This window comes from Talaromyces atroroseus (genome assembly GCF_001907595.1).
Source record: "Talaromyces atroroseus strain IBT 11181 chromosome Unknown scaffold_21, whole genome shotgun sequence".
In the NCBI taxonomy this organism is placed as follows: Eukaryota; Fungi; Ascomycota; class Eurotiomycetes; order Eurotiales; family Trichocomaceae; genus Talaromyces; species Talaromyces atroroseus.
The window spans coordinates 80,081-104,034 of NW_017971453.1; the positions used below are offsets into that span (position 1 = coordinate 80,081).

A 23,954-nucleotide genomic window follows, 5' to 3' on the forward strand; every position below is an offset into this window, starting at 1 on the left:
GTTCTGGGAGGAATTGACGTAGCACAGATGAACGACCATGGTCTCTGTTGTACGGACACAATGCAGACGTGGCGACCTCATCCATGACACATCTCCCTCTAGAAAAGTATAGCTGCGAAAGCAACGTACAGGTTTGTTCCTTTGCAAGGCAATTGAAGAGATCTTGTCGCGTAGGATCAATTGATCGGTCGGCGTAACGAGTGTTGTTGAAGTTTGTCTTTCAAAGCTTCCTAAAGAACGTGGTAGAGAGCGCAGTGACTCTCTGGTCGGAGGGAAACTCGCGATAGAACACAAGGAGAACAAACGATCGAACGTTCAGGAGGGATGGAGAAGGAAGGGGGGTGAAGACAAGGTCAAACAGGCCGTCTCTATAGACTGTATTTGACGGGGGGGGGAGCACACGCTGAAGCCAGGGGAAAGGAAGGACGCAGCCCAGAGTGGGTAGTACTACGTACGCATGCTCTGCGACTAGTAAAATTACGCCAGGGCGTGACACACGCTGGCCGTGCAAATTTCAGCCAGTACGCAAATCGAGAGTCGCACCATGTGACTGGCCAGTCGGTCTGGGCTTTTAATTTTCGAATGCCAACTCGCGCTTAGATTAGCCAACACGGTGGGGATCACTTACCTGATATAGCAGGTCTGTGTGGCATTTGCAAAGGACAAAACAATGGGAGCCTTACAATACCATTAGTTACCGAGCGCGGTTGTTTTGCCATTTCCTGTTCCTGACAATGGCCCCACTTGGCGTGAGACCTTCAATATGTCTGCTCCCCAATCCTCCAATCACGGAGCGTAGGGGTCACACAAGCGCCTGGGCATTGAACCGCACAACCAATAAAAAATGCGCCTGTAATTGCGCTTGAGCTAGCGTGGAGCTAAAGTAAGCTCAATATGCCGTGTTTTGGTTGCCCTGTCTGAGATGTATACGATAACTTAGACATTGAGATCCCTAGCATCATTTAGTCATTTAATATCCGTATCATATGTATTGCCCTCATGCTCATCTGGGATGATGCATGTACAAATTTACTTAGCGGAAGACGGGAGGGGCAGGACCGCGAACTGCCATTGATTAACCTCCGTCCGGACGACTCCGGACTCTAAAATATTGACTCTCAACTTGAAAGTTTCAACTGGCATACGTACCATACTACGTGGAAGGGCGGGTCGAAACTAAAAAGAACCACGGATCTGGCCGGTGTAGGCGATGCATCCTCTACCGAGTACCAGCTTCATGCGGAGTAGAGTGGTTTTCTTGAAGCTTAACGCGCCAGTACGTAATATGCAATGTAAATCAGGACTTTCCAGGCTGTAGTTAGCTAAGCAGTGGACGTTTACGGGGGCTCAAGCTTCACAGGGCGTCGATCATTTCGCAATTTTCAGCATTTCTCAAAGGCTAAAAGAAGTAAAATGAAATCGCATTATGGCGCTGCAACGCTGTGTACTCTATACATCATTCTTAAGGCCTTTTAGCTCATATTACTCTGATCAGCCGAGTTGTACCCATTGTCGATGTTTTCAGACATGTTTTCAATTTTCATTTGTGTTGAGACTTTCATACCATCGAGGCATCGACTGTCTGGAGGACGGAGTATCCGTAGCGCCGTACTAGCTGTATGGCCGCGTAATGCCTATCAATCAGTCACTATCTGATATAGCGTTCGCTTTGACTCGTTACTGCGAAAGCACGTTGGACGAGTCTGGCTACTTTCTTCTCTAGATCTAAATGTGCAGATACAGAATAGTACTGTTTGAGTTCGCGCGGAGTACGTGGGAAATCGTACTCCTGGTCTCCCGAGACTGGGACTAGTCGGGGTCACGAGGGTTTTGATATGAAAGAATACCGTTAACTTTTAGGTAGCCAGCACCTCAAGTCAGCACAGGCCACGAAACTATTTGAGCTAGTCTAACCATATCTTTAACAAAGAAGGATGTCTCGCAAACTCCCCTAACCATCTGGGCCTTTGAAATCAAGATTTTCTAGTATGTCGGACTGTAACATGGTCATTTTTTTTTTTGAGAAAATAGCCTTACATAGCTTCTTCAACGAGAGTCTCCCCTTGTTACAGTCACCGCTGTATCAAGACACCGTGCTTAGGGGGGACTGCTGGAAACGCTATTGGTCCTTGGGGGTTGTGTCTTTTGTTTGGTCTTGAGCGGCGATGGCACCTGGGAAGCGAGTGCCCCTGTCCTTGACCTTCTTCTGTTTCTTCTCGACAACAGGAGGTGGGTAGGCTTTCAAAGTGATTTCCTGCCACTCAGGGGAGGCTTGGTAGGCCGCCTGTATAGGTGCCATCAGACTGATAAGTCCAGCTGCGACGGCGGGCTTGAGGAGTTGTGGCGTTAACTAAAAGTATCAAAGTCAGTTTGAGAGTTTCAAAGTTGATATGTACGATAATACGCACGATGTCGTTTTTGTAATCTTCCTGGAGCTGCTTAATGTCGGTATATACTAAAGGCTCCGCGTCCCTCCGCTCAACTATGAATTCTTTGCGGCCCCTGAGACCAGCAGCAGGTAGCAGAACAAACTCCACTAGTCCAATAATTCCATTGTCTTCGATGACCCGAGGCGCTGCTTCAGCTTTCCTAATCTTCTTCGAAATGCTCTCAGGTGGGTCTAGAAGATCAATTTTACTATCTACTTAATGTTAGTAATGACAGACATCCATCACAAAGCGGGGTAAATACCTTGGACACTAGAGCTCATCTTGCCCCCTGAAAGCCCACCAATAAGGGGCGTAATAAGGTGCGCACGCTAGTAAGAGATTCATTAGAGCATGTAATAGATCTGAATGGAAATGGATGCCAATACCTTTCGGTATCCGAGCTTAGGTAGCCATTCTGTGGCGGCCACAAAAAGCTTGCGTTGATCAACACCTCCTAGCTGGCAGTCGACTTTCAAGTGCTCTTCATCCAGAACCTGGAGTACCGGGTACAAAAGTCCACTCAAAGGAGCGTTACCGCTCTGCTTGACAACCTCCGCACCAGCCTTTTTCGCGTCATGCTCCGAAATCAACGACGATAAACGGTAGACATCCATCACATAGTCAGGAGATTTTTGGTAGGAACTGCCGAGAATAATCTCTAGCTTCTCTGTAGATACGCCGACAGACTCGAGGATCGCTGTAATTACATTTTGATAGTATTTGGCACGGTTCTCAACAAGCTCGAGCGGCGCTTTGAGGTTATCCAAGAATCTGCAAATACATTTAGAAATATAACATTAAAGAGATGACTGCTTTGGAGAGGCAAACGAACCCGTGAATATCAGCCAGCAGGACAATAACATCACATCCAGCCGCAAGCAATTGGGCGATTTTCAGCGCGCCGACGAAGTAGCCTGTGTGCGGTCGGCCGGTCGTTGCGGTCTAACAGAAGAGTCAGCGTTACGAAGCAGAAAAAAAAAACGCACGACTCACTGACGCACCCCCCAATAGATTCGAGGGTTACGGCCCTCTGCCAAAATGGCTTCAATGATCTCAGGGTTCAGTGCCTCGGCGAGGTTCTCACTGATGAGGTCGAATCGTGCTTTCGCTGCGGAATCCATGATTAACACGAAGCCAGGGAACGCGCGAGAATGGGAATACTAAATACTGAGTGCGAAAAAGGAAGGTGGCATGGTGGGGATGATTCATCAAAGCCTGCCTGGCCGGAAAAATGGTTCTCCCGACGGGCAGAATGACTAAGCCAATCGTGGGGAGGTTTGGCGGTGAGAGCCAGCAAAACAACTCGGCTGACCCACTTCCAATGCCAAGCCGAGCCTGCTGCAATAATTTTTTTTTGGAAGGCCCGAATGAATCTGCAATTGCGAGAAGAATTGTGATTGTCTTAAACCATAACTCATCCAAGATGGTCGCAACAAAAGACGCATTGACTACGAAAGTGGCATCTGGAACTCCCTACCAGCTTGATAAACCGCAGGTATTGTCTCCCAACTCTATCTCTGACCGAGAAGTACCCCTAATTGGTATCGCAGGTCCTCCGAGCCTCAACCGCGCTGCTTCGTCACATCAAATCCCAACAGCAAGAAAAGGAAGAGACATCAACCAAGATAACCCTCATTGGGGATGATGATGACTCCGACACTGAAGAATCTTCGACCACCAACGAATTGGTCTGGCTGATCATGACGACAAAGAAGCACGTGGTGGACAAGAACCGCCTTAAGCCCGGCAAAATTAGCATCCCACACTCCATGAATAAATCTTCTTCGCTAAACATCTGTCTGATCACTGCCGATCCGCAGCGTTCCGTCAAAGATATCATCGCTGACCCGGCCTTTCCGTCTACTCTTTCCTCGCGCATCACCAGAGTTATCGGGCTGACAAAGTTGAGGGAACGCTACAAGAGCTTCGAGAGTCGGCGACAGCTGCTTGCAGAGCACGACGTGTTTCTTGCCGACGACCGAATTATCATGCGATTGGTTGAGACGCTAGGCAAAATCTTCTACCAGTCCAGCAAGCGCCCAATCCCTATCCGCATCGAGAAAATTGATAAGGTTGATGGCAAGCGTGTGAAGAACAAGTCACCCAAAGCCAAAGAAGAGCGCAGTGCCAATTTTGCTTCACCGCTGGTGGTTGCGAAAGAGATTGAGAAAGCTTTGAACAGTGCGCCTGTCTACCTCGCCCCATCTACCTCAACGGCAGTGCGCGTCGGAACCTCTGGCTTGGCACCGGAGCAACTAGTTGAAAATGTGCAAGCTGTGGTGAATGGCTTAACAGAGAAGTTCATTACAAAGGGCTGGAGAAATGTAAAAGCCATCCATATTAAGGGACCCACGACAATGGCCTTGCCCATCTGGCTCGCCGACGAATTATGGCTGGAGGAAACAGATGTCCTAGAAAAGACAGAGGAGGAGACAAAGGCAGAAGACAGTGAGAAGAACGTGAAAAAGAGGAGGAACCAGGGTGACGATGTTCCACGAGAGTCGACCAAGAAGACCAAAAAGCTCAAGGCAGCTGCAGACGATGACGAAGCATTCAGGAAAGAAAAGCTCCAGAAACGCAAGGTGCAAGCACTGGAAGAAGGAAAGGTTAAGGGAAAGAAGTGAACGATCGATTCATTTGAGTAATGCTTATTTGTCTGGTGTTTCTTTGCATGAGTTATGCGGCGTCCAAAATTTTCTGATAATCGGATTTCTGGTCTATCTCTTTAGTTTACTTCCTGCCTATTTGTCTATAGAATTACTCAGCTAGTTATATTTTATGCCCATTGGACATCCCACACCAAAGAAATACGCAGTTCGTGGTTGATGCAAATTGCCTTGAAACGTAAGAGTCAGTCGGCAAAATTCTTTGGGTAACTGGACTGACAGCCGAGGCGCGGGAATCGTCGGCGGTGCCGACTAATTTGCTCTCGGTCTCTGACCTACCCGCCTATATATCGTCACCACCACTGTCAAGCTTGTATTGAGTGCAGGACAACTCGAAGCACATCTCACTTGATGGTGCCGGTCTTATAACACACTGTGTATTTTTTGATTGCTCATATCACAATGATTTTTGCCGCGCGATCTACGGTGCTGCGTGCCGCGCGGTCGCAGCTTCATCCGTCGCGACCAATTTTCGCTTTCCGGTTATCGGCGGTCACACGATTATTGTCGACACTGGCAGTCCTCGAGCAACGAGGTGGCAAGCTCTCAGCCTCCTCGTTGTCTGCCATCGCAGCCGCCCAGAAGCTAGGAGGATCTGTCACAGGGTTCGTTGCTGGGAGCGGCGTGAAGTCTTCTGCGGCCGCCGAAGCGGCAAAGATTAAGGGCGTTGAGAAGGTCGTTGCAGTTGAGAATGAGGCTTATGACAAGGTACGCTGAACTCAGGAAGTAGGACAAGGAAAAACAAATGAATAAGTACTTATTGGATTATAACTACAGGGATTGCCTGAGAACTACGCACCGTTGCTCGTGAACAACGTTAAAAACGGAGGCTATACACATTTGATTGCCGCACACTCGGCCTTTGGCAAGGGCTTGTTACCTCGTGTGGCAGCTTTGCTCGATGTACAACAGGTTTCTGATATTACTGGTATTGAGAGTGAAGATAGTATGTTGGAAAGCAACAATGGCCAACTCATTGAAGGTACACAACTGATACGAAATAGCTTTCGTTCGACCGATCTACGCTGGTAACGCCATCCTCACAGTGCAATCCGAAGATGCAATTAAAGTTATCACCGTCCGGGGTACTGCTTTTCAAGGCGTGGAGACAGAGGGAGGCTCGGCAGAGATAGTTGACGGCTCAGATCCTAAGGCAGAGAGTACAACGGAATGGGTATCGGAGGATCTTGCGAAGTCTGACCGTCCCGACTTGGGAACAGCATCTCGAGTTGTTTCCGGTGGCCGCGGATTGAAGTCTAAAGAGGAATTTGATCGTGTGATGGTGCCACTGGCCGATGCTTTAGGTGCCGCCATTGGTGCTTCTCGTGCCGCTGTTGATAGTGGATATGCCGACAACAGCCTTCAGGTTGGCCAGACTGGAAAGAATGTGGCGCCTCAATTGTACCTTGCGGCCGGTATCTCTGGAGCTATTCAACATTTGGCCGGTATGAAGGATAGTAAGGTTATTGCGGCTATCAATAAGGACGCTGATGCGCCCATTTTTCAGGTAGCTGATGTGGGCTTGGTAGGCGATCTTTTCGAGAAGGTGCCTGAACTCACTGAAAAGCTTAAAAAATAAACCACCTTTCCTTCCATGAATATATGTTATGTTAAAGGTAATGAACGTTGTTCATCCGCCTCCTGGAAAGGGCGTGCGGGACATATGATAATTGCACGGCGTATTTGATGGAACTATAAAATGAACTACCTAGGTACAGACATTTGTTCCGATGCCCGATGAGACATTAAGCCTCGGCATACATTTTTGTTCGGTTCAATTATATATGAATATTATTCAAAGCTAAGCTAATCCGAAATCTTTGTCTTCGTCTTTTATTCCCACAGGTATCTTGCATGCATCTTGCATTCTCCTGCCAAACAAGGTCCTCGACGTATGCAGTGACTTTCACAATGCCACCCGGTGTAGGAGGATACCGCCAGATTAACAAGGCTCTAAATATATGTGCCTTTGAAGATTACCTGGAAAGCCAGCAGAATAATCTGCCCGAACTGCCGGACGTTGAGCAGGTTAGCCCGAGAGTCCTTCGAGTTCTCGGCCAAAATCCAGGAAAGGCATGTTTCAAGCTTCGAGCTGCTTGAGGAGAATCAACTAACTAACATATTTCACGTACAGTTCACTCTGCAGGGAACAAACACATTCATCGTAGGTACCGGTCCGGAACGCCTTATCATTGATACAGGCCAGGGCATTCCGGACTGGGCAGACCTTCTAGATCACACATTAGCAGAAAATGGAATTTCGCTATCCCACGTACTTTTAACTCACTGGCATGGCGACCATACGGGGGGTGTTCCAGACCTCATTCGCATGTACCCGAAGCTTGCTCCATCGATATACAAGCATTCGCCGAGCAAAACCCAGCAGCCTATTGCAGACGGCCAGATCTTCAAGGTCGAAGGAGCCACAGTCCGCGCGGTGCACACCCCAGGTCACTCCAGTGACCACATGTGTTTTATCCTCGAGGAGGAGCAGGCTATGTTCACGGGGGACAACATACTCGGCCACGGCACCTCTGCCGTGGAGCATCTCAGCACCTGGATGGATACTTTGCACAAGATGCAGTCGCAGGGATGCGTCAAGGGATACCCTGCTCATGGTATTGTCATTGACAACCTGCGGTCCAAGATTGCCGGCGAGCTGGCAACAAAAGTGCGGCGCGAGAAACAGGTTTTGAAGGCGCTGGTGCAGGCCAAGTGCGAAGAGCAAGGCCGTGGAAAAAGTAGTGTGACGGTCAAGCAGCTAGTGACGAGTATTTATGGGGATAGCGTGGATGGAGGAGTCAGACAACTGGCCCTGGAACCCTTCATGGATGAGGTTCTACGGAAATTGGCCGAGGATGGCATTGTCGCCTTCGAAATCAGGGGAGGAGTCAAGAAGTGGTTTGTCCTTGAGCAATAGATAAAACCAATCAAATTTTCTGCAACATTAGACTTCTCAATTGCCGGGTGAGGAATAAATTCTATCTATGTTGAAATAACCTAGCAATCTACCTAGGTAAGAACCTTTATGAATTAGGATTAGGCTGGTCTTTTACAATTGGCACTTTTGTATCATATACTATAGAAATTATCTAGCCAAGAAAGATGACAACTTTGCCCTCGGACCAAAAAGAAACACAAGGCTCGGGAGAAAGTCGATTTCTAAATTATTTTGCCCCGGGGGCGAGATCCTTCAGCAAGCCCGTGAATCCCACGACTGCTCCGACTAGAGGGAACAAAGAGCGAGTAGCATGTAGCCAGGACCACTTCACCACAAGCTCGTGCACGGCATCTAGGTCCGCGGCCGATGCTGCTGCTTCTAGCGCAAACAGGGTGTTGTTTGTCGGCGTCATGATAACCCAGGTAAAGGGAACCATGGCTAATGTGATCACCCCCGCTGTTGTGTAGGTACGCCAATTCTCATGGCTTCTGCTGTTCAAGGCAATGTATACGTAGAGGCCGACTGTCGAAATGCATACTGCCGGCAGGATGATATGGCCATAATGGTAGGTACGGGACCATTGGCGGACGAGGTGGCCGGATTCTTCGTCCGTGTCAAGAAAGACAGGAACTGCTATTGCTGAAAGGCATAACATCGCGCCTGTATTAAGTTTCAAATGTCAATTTACATTCACGTTGACGGAGTAGAATAATTGCTTGTGCTTGCCTGATAGAGCGGAACCTGAGACTACAGCAGCAGCCTTTACGCCGACTTTGGGCGACTCGAAAGAATGGTGCGGTGGCATGATTCTCCAATTGATTCATGGAAATGGTGAATTGATTGATTGAGTTTTTGCCTAGATAGCCGGCTAGGTGTATCTTTGATGTAATGAGTCTAATTTCGAGATTCTGCCGAAACAGGGACAAATAATCCGTATGATTGATCGTATCTCGGGGGAATCAATAACATTATGCCGTAGTATCTCCTTCCAAGGTTTCTTTTCTTCCACGTTCCAATTCCTTCTTTTTCGCAATTCTGTAAATATCTTTGAATACATAACTTACTACTAGAATTGAATCATTGACTTGAGGAGGTATCAATCATGGTTGTCACAACATCCACCGAACCCGAGGTGCCATTTTGCCCAACAACAGCAGATGGCAAGAAGATGTATCTCTGCCTTACCATCTGCGGATACCGAAAGCCGGGCATGAGTGAGGAAGACTATCGTAATCACATGGTCAATGTCTCCGCGCCTATGACCAAGGGATTAATGGCCAAATACGGCGTCAAGAGATGGACTCAAGTAAGCTCTGATATGACTGCTTCATTTCAGTCATCAACTAAAGTTGTTTCAAGATTCATAACCAAAGTTCTACTCGTGCTCTAATGTCCCACCTCTTCGATCACCAGATGGCTAATGTTGCGGACTTTGATTGCTTCAGCCAGGTGGTCTTTCATGATATCGAAGACTACAAACGTATGAAACAAGATCCATGGTACAAAGAGCACCTTGTCGGTGACCATGAGAAGTTTGCTGATACCAAGAGAAGCATGTAAGTATCTGGCATTCCATCCGTAATGAACGAGAAGTAATTAAGTTAATTACATTCAACACAGGATGACTATAGGATGGATCGAAGAGTTTGTGAGAGATGGCGAGGTCGTTGATGGCTTTAAAGACTGTTAGTGAAGAGTCAAGGGGGGGTTTGTATGAGCTCCACATCGCTTTTTGCCCATTATGTATACATCTAGATATACGAGAAATAGTGCATTTGTTGAAAGTATAGAGTATAAGATTAGATCACAAGCTCCTTACTCCAAATTTGGCACCTTCATCCACGCAAGATCGAATCCAGAGCCCCAAACCCACTTATCGCTATTATCATGTCCGTCCTTGGTAGTATCATAGCCCATCTGCGCAATCTTAAGCCACGAGTCACCCTTGATAGGGAACGAAGCGGCACCCTCCCCCTGCTCAAAAGGATTCGAGGCATCCTGGCCATTCTTCAAAGCTCGCACAAATTTGGCAATATGTCCATCATCGTGCACCTCGTTTACAGCTTTGTACAAGGCAAGCCAGTCCATTCCCTTACTTGCAGTCGGTTCATATTCTGAGATATACTCAAGACGCAATTCCGCTGCTCCATTGGCTGCATACCAAGCCAGGTCGAGCCGAGCTTTCCACTCTACCAGACGTGCCCTATCGTCGAGACTGATCCACGACTGTCTGTTTAAAACGCTCAAGAAGATGGAGCAGGTGACGTCGTGCATGATGAAAAAGTCAACCTTGCGCACTTTTCCAGGCCTTTGGGCAGCACCCGCACTGTAAGCAGCACAGTTAATCATCTCCGCCGTGTAGCGCTCTAGTTCCAACTCATCACGCGGAATTTGAAATTGAGCGGCAATGCTAACGATTTGGTCCATTGAGCGAGCGAGCGGACCGTCGCGCAGCCTCCATGGCCCGTCCTGCATGCGACCCGCGGTGCGCGTCTTTTCGTTTCTGCGGACTTGCTCGTACAACTCCACAAGCGGCGTTGCGGGCACGGTGCCAGACTGTGCGAGCTGTTCGCTGCGGTTGAAGAAGGTGTCGATGTTGCCTGGGTCATGGGAGGCGGCATGTGCGAGACCTTCGGCGATGATGCTGGGCTGCCCGAACTCGATGCCAAAACCCAGGTGGATGATGGGATGCAACAGGCCTTCATACAGTTGCGAGAACATTGTTTCTGCAAGAGCTGTGCGGCTGAAGCAGTATTCCTGCAGAACGGCTTTCCAGCCCTTGGATCCAATCTCGCGCTCAAAGAAGATCAAGAAGTTGGTATATTGATCTAGATTGAACATTCGAGCCTTGAATTCATCGGGGTCGCTTAGCTTCTGGATAATTTCCAGGTCTATGGGAGGGAGTGGACGTTGGAATCCGTAGCTGTCGTCATATGCCCTCTTCAGCTGCTTTGGACCGCCGCCCATGGCCAGAACAGAGAGGACAGAGTGCGGAATGTGATTGTGGCCGCCGACATCTCGGAAATACATGTGGTAGCTGTCGTGGTTCTTTTGTAGCAGCTCGTTTGCCGTTTCAAGGGCACCGGGAGGACTAGCCTCGAGGCGAGCAAGCCCCAGATGTTCGTCTGACAACTTTACCTGCGAAGCTTCCAAGACTGTCATGATCACTATTTAGTGATATACTAGATGGGTGTTGGAAATATAAAGACAAGTGGAACAATGATGGGTCCTACCTGTATTATGTCTAAGAAAAATGTACAAGGATATAAATACTTAGGTAGGCTCCCCGTGCGCTTTCGGGTCATAAATCGTCTACGTCGGGTGATATACATATTATTATATCCAGGAATCAGCTAAATGTCCCGAAGAAACTTTCACTCATTTCACGTGCACGTAGGTATTTTGCTAATATATTGCTTTTCATATTAGTTTAAATTCATTCAACCAATGCGTAGTAAAATTTTAGTCCTCAGGCTCCTTACTCAACTTATTGGACGATATTTGACTTGAGGTACACTGACAATAAAACTTTAACGAATGGTTCGGTAGATATAATGTTGGAAGTTTTCTGAGCCCAACGCCCTCTAGGGCTTCAACTATACACAATAGTAACTTCATGACCGTGCGCTCAAAATACTATGTCCTCTCTAGTATATGTCATAGGTAGCGATGAATCACTTCTCTATACACGGGACTGGATCACGTGACCATAGTAGCCCTAGACCCAGTTTCGATGGATCGGGTCAATTCAGCGTTGCAAACACTATCTGCGGAGGTCTTACCTTGACAATGTTCCGTCAAGTAGAGATATCACCAGTGATGTGAACTTATTGTTTGAAAAATAAGAATGTACGCCCATTTCGAGGCGTGATCAATTCTTTAATATTCTAATTTTGTCGTAACTTGCTGATGACGTCTCTAGCTAGAGAACTGAGGCTCGTGCGTAAGTCGCACTCTATCTGAGCTAGGGTATTAGAAGAGATTGGTGTTGTTGCGGTCAATTTGTCATTCTCTTCTGCTGCTATTCTGGAATGAGCCTGGAACTTTAGCCCCATGGTGCTGACTTGACCATAGCTCCCTTCCTTGGACCCTTTAAGCTTTGGCGATAGCCGATTCACCAATCGTTGCACTCGGTACAGTTCGCCGAGGACCAGCTGGGCGGGTGGTCGACCATGAACGCTGTCGTTATGGGGGGCCATGTTGTATGTACGGCTTAGAGGTTCCTTCCTGCTTGATATCATGTCATTTGCTAATCTCGGCACAGCGTCAAGTGCCGCGCTTCCTGCTATTGGGCCGCAAATTCGTTCTTTTGCCACGTTGGAGTATCGCTCTAGAATCTTGAGTACGATCATGGATAGAATGGTGAGCAGGAAAGAATCTTCGGCGCATGACGAGCATGAAAGCATGCTGCTCACTGCCTCGATATTTTGTTGATTCTCTAAAAGCACAATCTGATAAAAGCTCATATCGCCCGAGAGCACCGAATCCGTGCCAGCAAGTGAGGTGACGAGAGAGCATTGAGCCGAAGAAAGCGTTTTTAGGAGATCAAGCCCCTCCGCTACGCAGACACATGCTAGATTGTTGCTGGTAGCGGTGGTGACACGTGACATCCTAGATAGTCCAATGGATGGCGTCTGAAAGCCAGAGCCAAGAGAAGACATCCCGGATGATACGGTAGACGATGCACTCATGAGATCTATAGTGTTTGACGAGACTGTGTCAAAATTAATGGTCTCATTCGGTATGAGAAGCGAACCAATGTCGTTCGATGTGCATGTGATGCTATCGTTGTCCACGACAGTATGTTCAAAGCAGGGGTCTTTCATAACAAAATCCATGTTGTTGACGTTAGAATCAAAATCCGCCAGTTGTGGATACATTTCAGAGTCCCCAAACACGGAAAAGACATCTGCTGAGTACGATCCAATAAAATTATCCGACATGGAAGAAATTGAAATCGTGGAGTTTGAAGGCGTATTAAGAATGTTTGGTAAACTGCTGGTGGGGGAAGCTGTGCAATTTATCGCGGAAAAAAGCCCCAACATCTCGATTGTATCTCCATCCCTCGAGCGGTTGCTCTGCGTCTCCGTGTCCGTGTTGTATCTTGAGCTGGATATGGAGATGGAGTTAGGCTGCTGAATAGTGTCGTCGTTGTTGATGACATTGCTTGTAGGGCTGCTCGGGTGACCGGCGCTGTTCTCGCGTCTACGCCCGGGGCGTTTGGCGAAGTAGTATTGACACTTGATGCCTCGCGCTGTGCACTTGGAACATGACGGCTTCTCCTTGGGGCATTTAATTTTAGACGTGGCACACGAATGGCAGCTATCTCGTAGCTTAGTACAGCCATAGTTGCTCAGTGTCATCTTGTGACAATGGTCTCTTCAGGTGTACCGTGCTTTTTGTGTTTGTGTTTGTGTTTGTGCTTCAGTTATGCTTACGCTGTTGAAGAGCAACAGACAATTTTATTCTGCTGGTAAATAAGAATTAATTGGCCCCCACAACTTAGCTCTGCGCGAGCCCGCACTATATAGTTAGTAGTATGCATTGTCAGCACAATCCAATATGTGAAACGCTGACCTTTTTGTAGTTATCCCTGCTCACTAAGCTAGGAACCCATGGCCAATCAGAAAGTTGGAGGCACAGTTGGCAAACTTGGCATGCTAAGAAGAATTCTGTATGCATTAATAATTACGATGTTATCCTCTTCGCTATAGTATTGTTCGCATTAGCGTCTGGCAACGTGTAAACAGTTGGTTGATTAGGGTTATTTAGGGATAATCGACGCGGACATGTACTGTGGTCGTGTTCATAATATACCAACTAAATTGTTGGTTATTGAATGCAAAGGTTTGATTTAACTATAACGTACAGAACCACATGGGATCAGTGCGCCCCACCGCGGCCGAGTCCCCAGCCTGCTTGAACTTTACGTTTTCCCTGAATAGTACTAGCCTCTGCCAAGATGAGCTAAATTCTAACATCTCAGGCATAATTACTCGACCGCCTTCCAATTGCAGTTAGGTTTGCGACTACTGTGTCATTGCTTCGTAGTCTCCCTAACTACTAAAGACTCAAGTCTATCGAATTGTTGGAGATCTGCCGGCCCATCCAATGCTACAGAGGGTGGTCGAAAGTGGTGTCACCCTTATTTCTTATTTCGCGCCAACTACACCGCCGCTTATTCTGCCCGAAAAATCAAAATCTATACAGTATCATTGGTCTCCGAAACTTCGGAAAGCCACATTAGGAAGGCGGTGCGGATAATATCTATTAGTAATCAAGGGGGCGGTGTCAACACTAAACACATGGCATGGGGCTGTAATATTTGGGGTCGCCGCGGAGTATCCGCGTAGCTCCGCATGCTTCAAACTTCCAACTGTAGAAAAAGCTTACGAGGTTGAATGGGGGAACATACAAAATTGAAGATTCGGAGCATAGGAAGCAGTTATTTTATTCTTTTTCCTTCCTCTCGCTTAGTCTCAAATCCTTGTGTGGAAATTGTTCTACAATTTTACACACAACCAGCGGACGATTTATTTGCGCCGCGCCATGATTTCTGCAACTTAGTACAGATGAGCGTTATCATATAAATTGTAAACACTCCTACGGAAAGTCCATGTTTGGTATGCTAATGCCAAGGTACTAGATAACAACGAATGAACAGCCAATGTCCCTTATCCATAACTATAACTATGCACCGAGGCCGAATCCTTATGATCGGGAAAGTACCATGTTTTTGATCTAGATTCGGGCTAAAAGGAACTCGCGGTGTTATAGGCACGTGCATATGTACGGAGTATTGACTTATTAATTTATACCCTGTGAGCTATTAATATAATCGACGCCACTGCGAATCCCCAGGCCGCCTTTTCCGCTTTGTCCTAGCCAAACAAGATAACGTTGGTAGGTCCTACTGGAATTCGCCGCAGTAGCCACTTCCTAAGCGGCACTTAGCTCCACGCTGAGTATCATATAGCGATAGTCATACACGTAAAATCGGTAGCGAAGTACGTAATAAGACGGGGGCCTGGCGTCGATATTGGGGTCTGAATTCTGCAACACGTCAAAAATACTAGTGCCTAGGGCTGACCTACTAGTAATGTGGGGGTTATATCCGAGACTCTTCCTGATATTTTCAAACATAGCCGGCGAGAAATCAATTTTTTCAACTGATGTCTCTATGTTTCGCGCCAGCATGGATGATTTGATGGAACTTGAAGTCCAGAGTGACCAGCTGGCAGCTGCTGTTAAGAACTATGTCAGACATCGTCGCGACTTGAAATGCCCTGGGGCGAACTCTGACATGTATAAAGAACTCAACAAGGCCAAGACAACAATTCATGCCAGCATGGCCAAAATGCAAACGCTACTTTGTGGACCGGTCGACTTCCTCCAGGATTTTGCTCGTCAGGTGTGCAATCTAAGTTATCATCATTTTCCACTTCGTCTGATGGCCCTCGCTGAGCCTGACATGGCTTACACCATAATTTTCTTGGCTCGTTAGGTTGAGATCGTGGCCTGTCTCAAATGGCTTGCAGAATTTCAAATTCTGGCATGTATCCCACTTGATGGGAGCATATCTATCAGAGATCTAGCAGACCTGGCTGGAGTTCCGAAAACCCAGCTAAGCCGTATTATTCGTCTCACGGCTACATCTGGGTTTCTCCAAGAACCCATAGCAAACCATGTATCCCACACTCCGCTCTCGGCACAATTCATGGTTAATCAATCTTTGCTTGATGCCGCCGTCTTCATGGCCGAGTTTGCCGCACCGGCAGCATTACATATGCCCATGGCCACGGAGCGATTTGGATCCCCAAAGAGCCCAACAGAGACAGCATATAACCTGGCATTAAACACAATGCGACCGTTTAATGTAGCCATTCAGGAGCGTCACAAGCTAGGCCGCCAATGGTCGGCGTATCTTCACCAAGCAGTGGGATTGCATCAGGAGAAGGAAATCGTGGACATGCTGTCACAACTAAAATGGTCTAACCTTGGTAACGCATCCATCGTTGAGGTAAGAAACCTCAATCATACATATATTCGAATTTATACTAAAATTTCAGATAAATGGCAGATTGGTGCACAATCGACTTCTATGGCACAACAACTCGCCAAGAGGTTTCCCACTCTCCGTCTAATTGTGCAGATCGACCATACGAGAACATCAATACTAAGTCTAGACTCTATGCGACCACAGAATGAGATGATTGCCGGGTTTGCCGCCCAAGATGGTGAAGTTCTCGCTGAACTTGATCCGTCAGAGCCTAACACCAACTCCATCACCATCCCCAGCACCAGCAACACTTCTAGACCTAGTTCAACCAGCAGTCGCATCACCGTTAGATACCGCGCTGTTGGAGTGCCTCAGCCTGTGATACATGCTGCCGTTTACATTCTTCACCTGCCCGTGCTCTCCATAAACGCTCCTTGTGGGGCGGAAGGGATAATGGAAATGATCAAGACCGAACTGCAGGATTATCTGGGCATACTACGCGCTAGCGCTGGAATCTTGCTTATTCCCACTGCAAACCTCCTTCCCGAGCCAGGTAGTCTCTCTGATCCCAAAGCTGAGGCTGTAGCGCGTGCACGCGACCTCAACATGTTCCAGCTGGCTAATGAGGGCGAGATTGAAATGACGGAGCTGTTAAGCGTGGTAGAGACAATAAGGGATGGCGTTGGAAAACTTGTTGTTAATAACCAGCTTCGTTCACATAATGGTCTCGTTGTAGGTCTGACTATCAAGCAAGAGGCTTATTCATAAATAACCTACCTATATAGTTGACAACATATTCTCTGTTGTTGAGCCGCGATCAATGTTGAACTTTCGGCAAAATAAATTATCTGGCTTTGATATCACTGTACTTTTCTTTTTCATTTTTTTTTTTTTTCAATAAAATCTCCTTTTTTATTTGGATAACGGTAGTGCACGCAATTTGGAAGAAGAGAGAAGAGCGGGGGTTTCAAAAATGCCTCAGTGTATGTAACTATTTAACAAATCGAAAAGTTCTACTTTCTCAAAGGGCTATAGATGAATATCAGAAAGAAATGTCTCAGGATTAGATTTTCGAATCCCCTATGACCAGTCCCCATCCAGGAAGTCTTCTATTCTCTTTCCTTCTCTTATATCCTTTTGAATCTCTTCAACAGTCCAAGGCACAAATACATGACCAGGAGGGATATTGGTATTTTGGAAATCAGCACCATCGACGAGATGTGCAAAAGCCTGCCCATACTTCTCGTACACATAGGCTTCAGGATCATGGCGGAAAAACCACTTGCAAAAACGCAGGCGGACCTTCTTAGGATCCTTTTTAATGGCATCCCAATCCATGGTCTTCGTATTAGTGGCCTGGGAGTTGACGAAGGCCATTTTCTGATTACAACTCACACGTTGCCAACGAAGTAGGTTATATACTTTTGCTCCGAGACCTGCAGCCCGAGGTCCACTTCCGTATGTTGCTAGTTGTAAACAGGAAGCTAACGTTATAGCATCCTCAAGGGCTAGAGTTCCGCCACTAGCAGAGCTTGGGATATTTGAATGCGCAGAATCGCCAATCTGTACAACACGGCCAGCCTTGGAAGTCCATTCACGGCGAAGGTTGCGCCATAACAGGGGCCAGTGAATCACGGAACCTTTGGGTGCATTTTTCACAAGAGCCACAATGGCTTCGTCCCAGTCGGGTATCCTCTTGAGCACTTGGACAACTTCTTCAGGATCAATGGTCGGATCCCACGACTCTGTGGCATCAGAACTTCCGTCCACTAAGAAATTGTTGCGGGGTGTGATCCCAAATGCGACAAACTCCGGAGAAAAGAAGAGCCCCATATGCATGCCAGGTCCTAACCAAAGCTCATGTGATACTGAGTTCTCGCCCCCCCATCTCTTTTGGAGGACCGGGTCTTTTTTGGCCAGGTCTCCTGGATATGACGCACGATAGACGGACATGCCGCTGGGTACTGACGGCATGTGCTCGCCTGCAATGAGGATCTCAGATTTTGACTTGGAAGAGTCAGCAGCAACCACAATGTGAGCTACTCTGACAGAGCCGCTTTCAGTAACCACACCACCCAGACCAGCAGGTTCATCTTCGAAGTACTTTACAACGCGTTGTCCGTACTCTACGTTGAGGCCTAGTCTGGCCACTTGCCGTAGTAACATTCGGTAGAACTTCTTCCGAATTTGTAGAGCGCCCACATGTGGAACGCCACTCTTTTCACGGAGGACTATGTCCTCGACCTCGTTAAAGTGAGGCGCCGAAGGTCCGTAGATGAGCTCGCCATTGTGCTTCCAGTAATATTCAGGGATGTCAACTTTGTCTTCCTCCAAATCTCGGCGCATATCGGGCCAGTAGCGTATGAAGTGTACGGCGGATGGTTGGATAAATATAAGATCCCCTAGGGACATAATAAGGAACTAATCCAATTTGGTCGATTAAGAGAGCTCACCAGCATAATTTGGGCCTTTGTTTCTCTCCAAAATTCCCACAATGTTATGACCCTTTCTCCAGCACTCCAATGCACATGTCAATCCAGCGAGCCCGGCTCCAACTATTAGAACGTTCACTCCCGTTTCCTTGCCACGTTTTGGGAGCTGGTTCTGGGGACTGGCCCAATTCTCTGGGTCGAATTCTTCTTTGTCGCCATCCACAAAGAATTTTACCTCACCGTTTACACCGTTCCCATGGGTGATATCGTTGGTGTAAGACATGATTTTCAGCTTTCAGTTTCACGAGAGAAGGTGGTAGCAATTGGAATTAGCCAGAGCTCTTACACTTACGCTTTTCTTCACAAGATTGACGCTTGTGTTATACTATAGATTTGGCACTCTCATTTTAGCCTATCGCGATGACAAGATTCGCTAATGCACCGAGTATCACCGATAAAATAGTTCCGAAATTAAAGTGCCGTCGATTCCTCCGGACTCGAGGCATGCATGGGGTTGCTTCATTGAATCGTTTTCAAACCTACATGCTCCTCGTCATTTTTTATAAATAAATCATATTCTCGTATTTTCCCCCTCGAACACCATTTTCTTTATCTATTACCTACCAAAAAATGTGTCCAGGTTTCGGGCTTTTAACGGGATGATGCAATCGATTGATTTCGGAGCATAGCGTCGCGTATTTCATGAAATTTTTGGGGGCCATAATCACGGTCAATTAAGAATGTATTGGTAAAGCTTTGCCTCAGCGCTTCAGAAATGAGGGGCGAGGCCTTTGATAGCCACAGCAAGTCCAATGTTATAGGTTTACAATTTGATCAAGCTATCGATTGCAGCAACTGCAGCAATACCTCTATTTTGCATAAAACCAGAACCCTGGCATCGAGAATCGTTCAAAGATATATCGGATACTGTTCCCTGTACAAGTTGAAAGCTCCAGTTGAAGCGTCCGAAGTGATAGGTACGTCGGTATATCATAAGCCTAAGCGTCGTTTCATGACTGACTTCATTTCGTGAAAAGTACTTCAATCTTCATTCTTCATTCCTCATTCCAAGATTTCAATCAATCATTTTATTTTGCCATGACTTCAACTATCACACAATCCGATGCCGAAGTCTCTAGTGCCTCATTCTCACATGGTGGCGGGAGGTCGAGCTCAACAACAACTTCCAAGCTCCGGGATAGCTGCCAGGCCTGTGCATTGTCCAAAGTCAAGTGTCACAAGCAAAAGCCAACATGTTCACGATGCATCAAACGCAAAATTCCGTGCGAGTATATTATGACGAAACGTCCAGGGCGCAAGCGGGATAATAGCACCCACGTCAGCACCAAAAACGATAGCAATGGCGAGACAATGGAAACCGCAAGAGAGGGTTCTTCCGCTACTCAAAATCAATGGCTCGGTATGACGAGTCCAATTACTGCAGATTCCGCGTTATCTGGGAACAGTAACATTTTTGATTCTTTAAACCTCGGCCTGATGTCTCCCAGATCGGACAACGTCTCTGGTGTGGAGCCAATCAATTCGGACATGATGTCTAGCTTTTGGATGTCTCTCGAAAATTGCTCCTCAGAGCACATGGGAACAAGCAACGAATTCGACGAATTGTTAAACTCGCCTGTAGATTTCTGTGAGCTGCAGGCGTTAGACCATCAGCTCCATGCCCAAGGATGCAATGATATTGCCAAACTTCTCATTCCCGATGACACGAATGCTCTCCCTCTTTCAGAAGCAACCGCGGCCGAGCCTTTGAATACATCCGGTTCACCTTCTACTCCACGCCGCTTGTCGATATTCAGGAGTGATACAAACGTGAACGGTGCTCCAGAGCCTTGCTTATGTCTAATCTTAGCTCTTGAAATTTTAAGCAAGATTTCATCGGATAAAATTTCAGCCTCGCCTCAATCAAATAACAGAGAATATACTATGAAAATGTCCCATGTAGGCCCCAGCATAGCCAATGGGGTGCCGTCGACCCAGAATGTTGTCTTAGAGAATAAGCAGGTTATCCAAGCGCTTACCGCCATGTTACAATGTTCGTGTGGTGAGGATGGCTATATATTGATGCTGCTATCGATGATAGTTTTCAGAATTGTCGGACGATATGCAGCCGCAGCATTTAAACACCCGAATGAAGATGGTGATGGGCTTGAAAGTTTTACGAAAGAGCACAAAAGACGACTTAACAGCTTTGAGCCTGAGGATGAGGGATCCAGGAGAAAGGCTGCCCAGTTGATTCTCAATGAGCTACATCGAGTCCAGCGGTTGATTAATGATCTGTCGCTGAAACTCCAAGCCCATGGGCATGGACCAGGAGGCAATAGTAACGAACGAATTTCGATCATCAAAAATTCTAGATGGGAGAGTCAGAATCCAACCCTTTCAGATCATTTGACAAAAGCAGAGCCTTTTTCAGCCGTAAGGTTTGCTCAGCTAGAGAGAGATATGCGCAGGTGTCTTTCCTTATTGTCTTCAGAGATCATCAATATGCTGCAGCAGATCTGACAGACAATTGCGCCCAAACAACTAGTTTGAACTTCTCGATATCATATTCCATCATCCTAGAAAAGATAGCTATGATTTCAGTTCAGTATATGTTTCACAGTTCGACTGCTGTATTTAATAGAACCTAGTTCTTGAACCCATTCATATAGAACGTTTTGCAACCATAATACCTTAGAAAGGTAAGAAACTTATAAGTATATTAAATTAGAGGAACAATAGGTCGCCTGCTATGTTGAGGTACTCATTTTCTGCGTAGCTAGATATCTACAAGATTGTGCATGATGCTACAAGGAACAAGGCGGTCGTTTATGCAACTCCTATCGCTTTCTATGCAATTATTTCATAGGCTCTAGTAATACTAAAGGACCAATGAGCTGCTTCTCACTAGATGGAACCTAAGTGAATAAGAGTTTACGAAGTCTATATGTGAATGTCAGGCTATCATACTTCCATATTTTGAAATACTGTAACTCATCCTTATTTTTTTTGTTTCGAGATGTTGTCAGGTCAGGAAATTCTAGTGTTATAACTAATTTGGTACGGGATTCAAGTCCAGGGGTGAAGTTTGTTAAGCAGTTTCATTGAATAACGAGCTCTTCATGAAAAGTGGCTCTTTCTGTCTTGTTATTTGCAAATGAAAAGAGATTTATATAGATATATCATTCTCTTAATCTCTTTGAGTACTAGGCGTTATGGCTGAAAAGAAAAGAAAAATCATTATCTTAAAATGGGGGTCACTTTTACGCCATTGTCTTGACATTTTCAACAGCTGGCACACCCATGGTGGTAGTACTTTCAGGTGTAGCCGACTTCGCCTCCCTTCTGATAAGCCCCAAGTCACCACGCACCAGGTTCGCTGAGAGTCCCTCAATTACATCCCCAGTGAAGCTAGTCAAGTTCAGCTCATCTTTCTCTCGCTCAAAAGTTCTGGTCACGATACCACTTAAAATGTGTACCTCTTCGGGCGTAAGCTTTTCGAGTGTCTCAGGTGCTGCCTGGGCTTTCTCAATCTTGTCGATGACAGCACGCTGCATCTCAGGTGTGACTTCGAAAGACTCGAGCGAGAAGTCAACGGCCTCAGCCGCATTCTTCTGAACTCGCGCGTCATTTGTTTCAGTATCAGCGACACCTTGAATCACGGGTTGAATCTTCTTGAAGGCCATGTCAAATCCTTCCTCCTCTTCTGTAGTGATAAGATGTGCTTCCTTCATTCTCAACTGCCGCAAGACTGTCATGACCAACAACAAGAAACGAGTATATCCCTCGGAGACCTTAGTAGTGTGCCACTTGGCAGCACTACGCTCATCAGCTTGACCGCGTCGAGAAGCTTGGACAGAAACAGCTGCGGAAAGTCCAGATGTAAGAGCCAGATGAACACCAGAGGAGAAATATGGATCAACGAAGCAGCCGGCATCGCCAATCACACGGAAATGAGGACCAGCATAGGCAGAGGCGCTGTATGACCAGTCAGACGCTTGCTTAAGGTCCGCCACAATCTCGGCATCTGCCAACAAAGACTTGATACCCGGCACAAGGTTAAGGTAGTCGGCATAAAACTCTTTCCCTTCAAGTGAGGAGGCCTTCTTCCTCGCGAAAAAGAAATCCTGGCGTGCCGCTACGCCGACTGACAGTGTGCCGTTGTGGAGAGGTATGGCCCACACCCAACCACTGCCATCTGAATAATTCTTAGTAATGGCTCTAGTGGGAGTTTGATTTTTGTATCTCACCGTTCAGAGCCTCGAAAAATGGAGAGTTTTCATTGTCCTGACCCTGCTTGTAGCGCTTGGCACCCTTCCAGTAACTCCATATGGCGATATTTTTCAGACCCTCGTTGAATCGACGGTTCTTCAGATACTTTGTGGAAATGATACCGTTACGGCCGCTACCATCGATGAGGTAGTCGAATTTGATGGTGCCACTGGTGCCATCCTTGCGAGACCAAGCTGCAGATACAGGTCTTCCAGGGTTGGCCAGGCGATCCTCAGCAATGAAGCCATCATGTGGGTATGGCTCGAACTCAATAGAGTCTACTTTGGTTTGGTCGAAGGTTTTGGCACCACTCTTCCCGGCATGTCTAAACAATAACTCGTCTGACTCGGAACGGACTACATTCCACGAGTGGCCTCCTTTGCCCAGGGAAGCGGCGAAGTCGGTATCTAAGGCGTCGTTAGTGGTCGGCTCCCCTCTTTCAATGAAAAGTATGCTTACAGGCTTCCTTTTTGGTGGTAATTTTGAATGTAGCTCCGTACTAGAAGTCGTATATTGAGTACATATACATATGTAGAAGTAGCAGTATTACTCACCTTCTTCTCAAACCCGTGTTCATCGAATGTCTTCTCTAGGTCGATGAATCTCAGGAAGAAACGCATAGATGCAAGCATGCTCTCTCCAACATGGTATCTTTTTATAAGTTAGGCTCACTCGGGTTCCATGGCTCAAAGAGCGCTGAATCAAAGTACCTAGGAAACTTGTCGGCTTCAAGAAGCACAACATCAACACCTTCTCGGGCTAGGAGAGACGCAGCGTACGACCCAGCTGGGCCACCACCCACAACGAGGACAGAGGCCTGAGTAGGAACGGACATGTTGTATGATTCAGGGTTAATCTCAATATTCAACAGACTTTTAGGAAGAGGTCAGTAAATTGAAGATGAAACGCGGAATTGACATAAGAGCGTGACTAGGTGATTATATATAGTAGCAAGCAAGGTACCTAGGTAGTCTACAATGCTGATTTCCAATGTTTCTCTAAGCACATTGACCAAAGTATGTACCTATCTTCCGGCATTTGGTATATAAGAATAGACCGAATGAAAAGTCCCGATGGCCGATCATCGTTTGACCCGTGTCAGCACGCACCGGACTCAACGTAAATTTCGGTTTAATGCACAAAATATCGAAAACTTCAAGATACGCATCAGCAATATCATTTTCTTCCTCATGTTCCCTCAAGACTTGTGGTGTC

The 23,954-nt window shown here is 46.8% G+C and overlaps 11 protein-coding genes across 11 annotated transcripts; 6 read left to right on the forward strand and 5 right to left on the reverse strand.

Moving 5' to 3' along the window:
- Nucleotides 1–2,119: 2,119 nt before the first annotated feature.
- On the reverse strand, nucleotides 2,120–3,550 carry UA08_09355 (Tyrosine--tRNA ligase, cytoplasmic; the record flags this gene model as incomplete). Its single annotated transcript, XM_020265281.1, has 6 exons — nucleotides 2,120–2,350; nucleotides 2,409–2,641; nucleotides 2,692–2,758; nucleotides 2,816–3,200; nucleotides 3,262–3,371; nucleotides 3,431–3,550. 6 exons carry the CDS (start codon nucleotides 3,548–3,550, stop codon nucleotides 2,120–2,122), a joined length of 1,146 nt encoding a protein of 381 aa, XP_020115457.1.
- A 302-nt stretch (nucleotides 3,551–3,852) lies between these two features.
- UA08_09356 (hypothetical protein) lies at nucleotides 3,853–5,053 on the forward strand (the record flags this gene model as incomplete). Its single annotated transcript, XM_020265282.1, has 2 exons — nucleotides 3,853–3,924; nucleotides 3,980–5,053. The coding sequence occupies 2 exons, from the start codon at nucleotides 3,853–3,855 to the stop codon at nucleotides 5,051–5,053; spliced, it is 1,146 nt and encodes a 381-aa protein (XP_020115504.1).
- Nucleotides 5,054–5,497: 444 nt separating this feature from the next.
- Nucleotides 5,498–6,674, forward strand: UA08_09357 (putative electron transfer flavoprotein subunit alpha, mitochondrial; the record flags this gene model as incomplete). Its single annotated transcript, XM_020265283.1, has 3 exons — nucleotides 5,498–5,803; nucleotides 5,873–6,041; nucleotides 6,100–6,674. The coding sequence occupies 3 exons, from the start codon at nucleotides 5,498–5,500 to the stop codon at nucleotides 6,672–6,674; spliced, it is 1,050 nt and encodes a 349-aa protein (XP_020115505.1).
- Nucleotides 6,675–7,006: 332 nt separating this feature from the next.
- UA08_09358 (hypothetical protein) lies at nucleotides 7,007–8,015 on the forward strand (the record flags this gene model as incomplete). Its single annotated transcript, XM_020265284.1, has 2 exons — nucleotides 7,007–7,123; nucleotides 7,230–8,015. The coding sequence occupies 2 exons, from the start codon at nucleotides 7,007–7,009 to the stop codon at nucleotides 8,013–8,015; spliced, it is 903 nt and encodes a 300-aa protein (XP_020115506.1).
- Nucleotides 8,016–9,138: 1,123 nt separating this feature from the next.
- On the forward strand, nucleotides 9,139–9,726 carry UA08_09359 (hypothetical protein; the record flags this gene model as incomplete). Its single annotated transcript, XM_020265285.1, has 3 exons — nucleotides 9,139–9,342; nucleotides 9,396–9,592; nucleotides 9,657–9,726. 3 exons carry the CDS (start codon nucleotides 9,139–9,141, stop codon nucleotides 9,724–9,726), a joined length of 471 nt encoding a protein of 156 aa, XP_020115507.1.
- Nucleotides 9,727–9,851: 125 nt separating this feature from the next.
- Nucleotides 9,852–11,198, reverse strand: UA08_09360 (hypothetical protein; the record flags this gene model as incomplete). Its single annotated transcript, XM_020265287.1, has 1 exon — nucleotides 9,852–11,198. One exon carries the CDS (start codon nucleotides 11,196–11,198, stop codon nucleotides 9,852–9,854), a length of 1,347 nt encoding a protein of 448 aa, XP_020115500.1.
- Nucleotides 11,199–11,923: 725 nt separating this feature from the next.
- UA08_09361 (hypothetical protein) lies at nucleotides 11,924–13,399 on the reverse strand (the record flags this gene model as incomplete). Its single annotated transcript, XM_020265288.1, has 1 exon — nucleotides 11,924–13,399. The coding sequence occupies one exon, from the start codon at nucleotides 13,397–13,399 to the stop codon at nucleotides 11,924–11,926; it is 1,476 nt and encodes a 491-aa protein (XP_020115501.1).
- A 1,832-nt stretch (nucleotides 13,400–15,231) lies between these two features.
- UA08_09362 (hypothetical protein) lies at nucleotides 15,232–16,803 on the forward strand (the record flags this gene model as incomplete). The annotated part of the gene is made up of 3 exons (XM_020265289.1): nucleotides 15,232–15,447; nucleotides 15,541–16,056; nucleotides 16,117–16,803. 3 exons carry the CDS (start codon nucleotides 15,232–15,234, stop codon nucleotides 16,801–16,803), a joined length of 1,419 nt encoding a protein of 472 aa, XP_020115502.1.
- Nucleotides 16,804–17,115: 312 nt separating this feature from the next.
- On the reverse strand, nucleotides 17,116–18,750 carry UA08_09363 (hypothetical protein; the record flags this gene model as incomplete). Its single annotated transcript, XM_020265290.1, has 2 exons — nucleotides 17,116–18,437; nucleotides 18,489–18,750. 2 exons carry the CDS (start codon nucleotides 18,748–18,750, stop codon nucleotides 17,116–17,118), a joined length of 1,584 nt encoding a protein of 527 aa, XP_020115503.1.
- An 815-nt stretch (nucleotides 18,751–19,565) lies between these two features.
- Nucleotides 19,566–20,990, forward strand: UA08_09364 (hypothetical protein; the record flags this gene model as incomplete). The annotated part of the gene is made up of 1 exon (XM_020265291.1): nucleotides 19,566–20,990. One exon carries the CDS (start codon nucleotides 19,566–19,568, stop codon nucleotides 20,988–20,990), a length of 1,425 nt encoding a protein of 474 aa, XP_020115508.1.
- Nucleotides 20,991–21,730: 740 nt separating this feature from the next.
- Nucleotides 21,731–23,574, reverse strand: UA08_09365 (hypothetical protein; the record flags this gene model as incomplete). The annotated part of the gene is made up of 5 exons (XM_020265292.1): nucleotides 21,731–22,665; nucleotides 22,718–23,146; nucleotides 23,199–23,238; nucleotides 23,294–23,390; nucleotides 23,450–23,574. 5 exons carry the CDS (start codon nucleotides 23,572–23,574, stop codon nucleotides 21,731–21,733), a joined length of 1,626 nt encoding a protein of 541 aa, XP_020115509.1.
- Between the last annotated feature and the right edge of the window lie 380 nt (nucleotides 23,575–23,954).